This window comes from Anoplophora glabripennis, unplaced genomic scaffold, assembly GCF_000390285.2.
Source record: "Anoplophora glabripennis isolate ALB-LARVAE unplaced genomic scaffold, Agla_2.0 scaffold811, whole genome shotgun sequence".
In the NCBI taxonomy this organism is placed as follows: Eukaryota; Metazoa; Arthropoda; class Insecta; order Coleoptera; family Cerambycidae; genus Anoplophora; species Anoplophora glabripennis.
Window position 1 is genome coordinate 108,930 of NW_019417047.1, and position 7,541 is coordinate 116,470.

A 7,541-nucleotide genomic window follows, 5' to 3' on the forward strand; every position below is an offset into this window, starting at 1 on the left:
CATAAACATGACACTACCCCCGGGGTTTACACAGACGAGCCGGCGAAGCAAGAAGAGCGCCAGAAGAAAGGGCCCTAGCCGGCGGGGCCCAGCCAGGACAAAAGGAGGTCCCACAAAGCGCCTACACCGGCCGCATTTGCGGTCGGGGTAGACGACGGATGGGGCCCACCTACGAAGGCTGTCCAGGCCTACACGAGATGAGGCAGGATAAAGAGGGATAATCCCCCTCGATCCCAAATCATTGAGGCCAATTTCTAGCCATAGAATAATGGCGCGGTTATGTGGTGTACGGTTCACTTCAGTTTTACAAAAAATATTGCAAAAGTGGAATTAATCGAACACTTCGTCGTTCTTGACGGCATCTTGATCATTATTCTCCTCTTTGAAAAATTTTTCATTCATAGAACGGAATATGTTATTAGATAACACTATTTTTTATCTATTTGATATTCTTTATGATTTTGGTGTTTGAGCATCGCCATATTAGGTATCTCACCTTTCAATTTAATAGTACCTACGGGAAAACAGCGCAAATCGCCGACTTATAGGTATATATTTTTTGCAATGAATACACAAATTAACACCGAAGTACGCAGCTAACGTGCTGTGGGACTTGCATGTTTCTACACAGACGATGTAAATAGCATTGGAAAGGCGTTTCATTTTTTAAAAGAACGATTCAATTTTTAGGCCGAATAATTTTATTTGAGACTCGACCAGTTTTAAAAATTAACAAAACCTCCCTTATTAGAAGAATTGACGTTGTAACCGTCACGTAGAGGGTGCTGATGTTAGGGTGATTAAGGATGAAATAAAGTTCCTGGTCCATGTATAGGCGCCGAGGGGCGATCCGCTAAGGAAAAAACGTACGAAGATTACAAAATTTCTGAAATCTCTTGTAATGTATTTGCAGATTTCAATATCGATTAAAAAAAATTACAAATTTCATATAAATAATCAAGATTACAATATCTTTCAACCGATTACAAAACATTTTAGTAGATTTGAATGATTATTTAAGATTTCAATAGGATTATTCGAAATTAAAAGAAGATTTCAAAATTTCTGAATAATATTTCAAGGAATACGGGAAGATTACAATAAGTTTTGAATGTCCAATTGAACAAAAATAATTGAATTAACTTCAACTGTCATTCATTTCATTCATTAACAGTAGTGCTTTGATTAAGAATTTCCAGTATCACTTTTACGCAAAAATTGTAACATTCTGATTAAGTTTTTGTTCGAATGAACGTTAAAAACTTTTTGTCATGACAAAAATGATAACGCCATTTTGAAAGTAGGTAAGTATATATTTTTATTGAAAGATAAAAATATAATAATCCAATAAACTAATAAAAATAAAAAAATAGAAGTAACATAAAATAAACATTTTCCCAAAAAATAAATAATAAGAAATATTTTAAGCTTTTATTAACACTTGTATTTAATACTTTACCTGTATACAGTGTATTTAAAAAAGACGCGGCAATATTTAAGGGGGCGATTGCCCAGATCATTTTATAAAAAAAAGTTCCTATAAACATACGTCCGCAAACGCTTCGTTACCGATCTACAGAATGTTGAAATTTCATTAAAAAAACAGTAAAAATTAAATTTCTCCAAAACCTCTTGATATTATAATGAAATTTTAGGCCTGTCAATAGCTATGGCAGACGCGTACTTTGCAATACAAAACGATTTTTTAGTCTTACCAGTGACTAGCTATTTTTAATGAAAAAAATAGGACCCCGCTGGTTTTTCTAAAAATATAATTTTTTAATTCCTTGTTCAATTATGAAGAAGAAAGCTTTCCTCAGATTATACGCACCGTACGTCACACCGTTATTGAGTAAAAAAATAAAAAACATTTTATTGCGCACCTAAACCCAATGTTGTTTTAATTGAGAAATTTAAATTATTGAACAAAGAAATTCAAATTATCAAATTTGATTGATTTTTGAAATGTGGTACATACTGTTGTTTGTAGTAGGTAATAATAAGGGGCTGCGTTTTAGAGAAATTTAATTTTTACTGTTTTTTAATGAAATTTCACATTCTGTAGATCGGTAACGAAGCGTTTGCGGACCTATGTTTATAGGACTTTTTTTATAAACTGACCTGAGCAATCACTCCCTTAAATATTGCCGCGTCTTTTTTAAACACACTGTATACAAGTAAAGTATTAAATGCAAGTATTAATAAAAGCTTAATATATTTTTTATTTATTAGTTTTTGGGAAAATACTTACCTACTTTCAAAATAGCATTATCATTTTTGTCATGACAAAATGTTTTTAACGTTCATTCGAACAAAAAACTTAATCAGAATGTTACAATTTTTGCCCAAAAAATGCCTGATACTGGAAATTCTTAATCAAAGTACTACTGTTAATGAATGAAATTAATGACATTTGAAGTTAATTCAATTATTTTTGTTCAAATGGACATTCAAAACTTATTGTAATCTTCCCGTATTCCTTGAAACCTTATTAAGAAATTTTGAAATATTCTTTTAATTTCTAATAATCCTATTGAAATCTTAAGTAATCATTGAAATCTACTAAAATAACTCTGAAATCTCCTGAAATGTGTTGTAATCTTGATTATTTATATGAAATTTGTAATATTTTTTGAATTGATATTGAAATCTGCAGATACATTACAAGAGATTTCAGAAATTTTGTAATCTTCGTCTGTTTTTTCCTTGGCGGATTGCCCTTCGGAACACACCAATCGCACCATATAGGTTTCTGTCGAGGTTTCTGTGGCATTCTTTGGAAAATGATGTAGGGGGAGGGGGAGGGGCGTTGTACAACGACTACATCGACGAAATTCATTAGCTGATTACATAGATTACAGCGAGGATTACAGATAAGATTACGTAGATTACAGATAGATTACATAGATTACAGATAAGATTACGTAGATTACATAAAGATTCCAGGGCAAACGTACGAAGATTACATCAGCGGATCGCCCCTCGATAGGCGCTTTAGGATACAATATTTATCTCATATTATGCCTGATCGAATCGAATGAAAATCGAACTGTCCTAGCGTTTTCCACTCCTTCTATGAACATCAATTTTTGTTACAGACAAGTTATGGCAAAACCCAACCAATATCCGTGGCTAAAAGTCCCGGTTACATTCATTATGGAGGTACAGTTTCCGCTACCGGAACAGTTGGCGATGAGAAACGCCCATTTAATAATAACTTAGATGAGCTAGACTCTCTTCTACTTGATCTCAGTAATTCGAGATACGCAAACACAACTACTACAGGTAGGCGATCAGTTTTGTCAACTTATTTGAACTTTTGATAAGCTCGATTTCACTATTATATTAATAATATTTTTGTTGCAGATAACAGTATGAACGGCAGTAATGGTCAATTTAATGAAACCTATAATTCAGTAGGAAAGACCAGCCCCGCAAATTTTTCTAGACCTTCCAGCGCCCAAAATACATTAAACAGACCATCGGTTGATAGCCTTCTGGACGAGCTGAATTCTGGGTAAGTAATTTTTGATAATGATCGACAGTGATGACACTGTCGATACTGTAACTGAAAATTTTTGCATGCTTATTTATTTATTATTAAGCAGAAAGATGATCTTGTGCGTGAATTCCAAGATAGAAATAAAATGTTAAATGAACATATTTTATTATTAAACAAGCTGATAACGGTAGAAGAGTCTAGCGGTTTATATGTAGATAAAAATACAGCAAAAGGATTTTAATTCGGACGGTAGATCTATCCAATACTTCAACTTTGTAACTAAAGCAATCATTATTCGGAAAATAAAACCAGTGGCGGCTCGTGACATTCTGAATAGGTGAGGCTTGTGGCTGTTTTATTAGCTCCCCAGGCAAAATTTTTTCAATTTTCAAGGTCAAACAACTAAATGAATCTGGAAGTTTTTAGTTGCATTTACAAAAAGGATTTTCATTCAGATTTTGTAAAAAATAGAAATATTTACACAATTATTTGCGAGGGGCGATCCGCTAAGGAAAAAACGTACGAAGATTACAAAATTTCTGAAATCTCTTGTAATGTATCTGCAGATTTCAATAACGATTAAAAAAAATTACAAATTTCATATAAATAATCAAGATTACAATATCTTTCAACCGATTACAAAACATTTCAGGAGATTTCAGAGTTATTTTAGTAGATTTCAATGATTATTTAAGATTTCAATAGGATTATTCGAAATTAAAAGAAGATTTCAAAATTTCTTAATAATATTTCAAGGAATACGGGAAGATTACAATAAGTTTTGAATGTCCATTTGAACAAAAATAATTGAATTAACTTCAACTGTCATTCATTTCATTCATTAACAGTAGTGCTTTGATTAAGAATTTCCAGTATCATTTTTACGCAAAAATTGTAACATTCTGATTAAGTTTTTGTTCGAATGAACGTTAAAAACTTTTTGTCATGACAAAAATGATAACGCCATTTTGAAAGTAGGTAAGTATATATTTTTATTGAAAGATAAAAATATAATAATCCAATAAACTAATAAAAATAAAAAAATAGAAGTAACATAAAATAAACATTTTCCCAAAAAATAAATAATAAGAAATATTTTAAGCTTTTATTAACACTTGTATTTAATACTTTACCTGTATACAGTGTATTTAAAAAAGACGCGGCAATATTTAAGGGGGCGATTGCCCAGATCATTTTATAAAAAAAAGTTCCTATAAACATACGTCCGCAAACGCTTCGTTACCGATCTACAGAATGTTGAAATTTCATTAAAAAAACAGTAAAAATTAAATTTCTCCAAAACCTCTTGATATTATAATGAAATTTTAGGCCTGTCAATAGCTATGGCAGACGCGTACTTTGCAATACAAAACGATTTTTTAGTCTTACCAGTGACTAGCTATTTTTAATGAAAAAAATAGGACCCCGCTGGTTTTTCTAAAAATATAATTTTTTAATTCCTTGTTCAATTATGAAGAAGAAAGCTTTCCTCAGATTATACGCACCGTACGTCACACCGTTATTGAGTAAAAAAATAAAAAACATTTTATTGCGCACCTAAACCCAATGTTGTTTTAATTGAGAAATTTAAATTATTGAACAAAGAAATTCAAATTATCAAATTTGATTGATTTTTGAAATGTGGTACATACTGTTGTTTGTAGTAGGTAATAATAAGGGGCTGCGTTTTAGAGAAATTTAATTTTTACTGTTTTTTAATGAAATTTCACATTCTGTAGATCGGTAACGAAGCGTTTGCGGACCTATGTTTATAGGACTTTTTTTATAAACTGACCTGAGCAATCACTCCCTTAAATATTGCCGCGTCTTTTTTAAACACACTGTATACAAGTAAAGTATTAAATGCAAGTATTAATAAAAGCTTAATATATTTTTTATTTATTAGTTTTTGGGAAAATACTTACCTACTTTCAAAATAGCATTATCATTTTTGTCATGACAAAATGTTTTTAACGTTCATTCGAACAAAAAACTTAATCAGAATGTTACAATTTTTGCCCAAAAAATGCCTGATACTGGAAATTCTTAATCAAAGTACTACTGTTAATGAATGAAATTAATGACATTTGAAGTTAATTCAATTATTTTTGTTCAAATGGACATTCAAAACTTATTGTAATCTTCCCGTATTCCTTGAAACCTTATTAAGAAATTTTGAAATATTCTTTTAATTTCTAATAATCCTATTGAAATCTTAAGTAATCATTGAAATCTACTAAAATAACTCTGAAATCTCCTGAAATGTGTTGTAATCTTGATTATTTATATGAAATTTGTAATATTTTTTGAATTGATATTGAAATCTGCAGATACATTACAAGAGATTTCAGAAATTTTGTAATCTTCGTCTGTTTTTTCCTTGGCGGATTGCCCTTCGGAACACACCAATCGCACCATATAGGTTTCTGTCGAGGTTTCTGTGGCATTCTTTGGAAAATGAGGTGGGGGGGGGGCGTTGTATAACGACTACATCGAGGAAATTCATTAGCTGATTACATAGATTACAGCGAGGATTACAGATAAGATTACGTAGATTACAGACAGATTACATAGATTACAGATAAGATTACGTAGATTACATATAGATTACATAGATTACAGATAAGATTACGTAGATTACATAAAGATTCCAGGGCAAACGTACGAAGATTACATCAGCGGATCGCCCCTCGATTATTTGGTTATTTTAATAATCTGTACTCAAATAATAAATAGGAATAAATTTTCACGTCACCCTGCGGCCTGGGGTATTATTATTCCCTGACTCGTTGATCAATTTTTATCATGAAGTTCTTTGCCAACAGTCCTACCTACCATAACCATAAATTAAAAAACTAAACAACATCAGAACTTTAGAAATGTTATTAACAATAAAATGAATAAAAAAAACAAAATTATATATTTACCGAATAATTAAAAATTGTTCCTACTTGATTTAAGAATATTAAAAAATATGAAAGAACGTAACAAATGTTCATAAGGTATCTAGCCAAACTATTTGCATATGAAACAACGCCGCCAGCTTTTTGTTTAAAAAACATTTACCTACTTTTCATAAAACAGGTATTTTCGTCGGTCTTTAAAATTTGCAATTTACTTATAATAATGTCTTCATAAAATAGAGCTTCGGCACGAAGACTTTGCAATAGTTATTTTTCTATCGCAATCAAGCGCTCTTGTGTCGTCGTATTATTCAGCTTCAGACACGAAAAGTTTCTTCCTATCGACACTTTTTACAAAAAATTGTTAAAACTAGGCAAAACTATTTGTATATTTCCGAAAATACCATTTTAAATTTCTTGTATAATATTTCTGGCGTTTTTGAACTTCTAAATTACGAAATTGTTCGTCTGTAGATTATTTTTTGACGTTTCTTAAAACCAATGAAATGCTTCTTTATTTGTCACAAGGGTAAGTTTGAACCAATTATGTCATTATTATAGTGGGAATAAATGTCTTGTGTTTATTCTCGGGAATAATCACTGTGGCTTTTATTTGCGTAGCAAGTGTCAGATAGTTGTCAAAATAATTACCTAATTGTGTCAACGCGATATATAAAATGGGTGAAAATCATCGGTTTAGTACCTTTTCTGATGCAGAAATAACAAAAAAGATTGTAGAAACTACTTCGAAAAATACTCTAATAAGTAATCAGTCTATATGGAGACAATTTAAGACCTTCACCAAAGAAAGAAATTATATTCTGGATCAATCTACTACAACAGCTACTCTGGCATTGATTTTGAAAGATTGGGCTTATAACATGAAAAGAAAAGACGGAAATGATTATAAAGAAGCAGTAATAAAGACAATGTGGAATAAAACGGCAAAATTAGTTCAAGAACTTTACTTTAATAAGTATAACAGGTCCTTTGATCCTTTCCATGATATAGAATTCAAAAATGCTCGAAATGCAAGAGATGCAAAAAGAAAAATTTTACAAAAACATCCTGAAAAGCACAAACAAAGTTCTGTGGCACTTTCTAATACAGAATTGTTGCAAATTTTTAACTATTGG

At 31.1% G+C, this 7,541-nt stretch overlaps 1 protein-coding gene across 3 annotated transcripts in view; it reads left to right on the plus strand.

The window, feature by feature from the left end:
• Positions 1–7,541, plus strand: part of LOC108912452 (paxillin) — a 65,515-nt gene that overhangs the window by 38,841 nt on the left and 19,133 nt on the right. For all 3 annotated transcript variants that reach the window (XM_018717681.2, XM_018717680.2, XM_018717679.1), the window contains exons 3-4: positions 3,099–3,285; positions 3,367–3,517. In XM_018717681.2, coding sequence (XP_018573197.1) covers positions 3,099–3,285; positions 3,367–3,517 — 338 coding nt within the window. The remainder of the gene's footprint in view (positions 1–3,098; positions 3,286–3,366; positions 3,518–7,541) is intronic.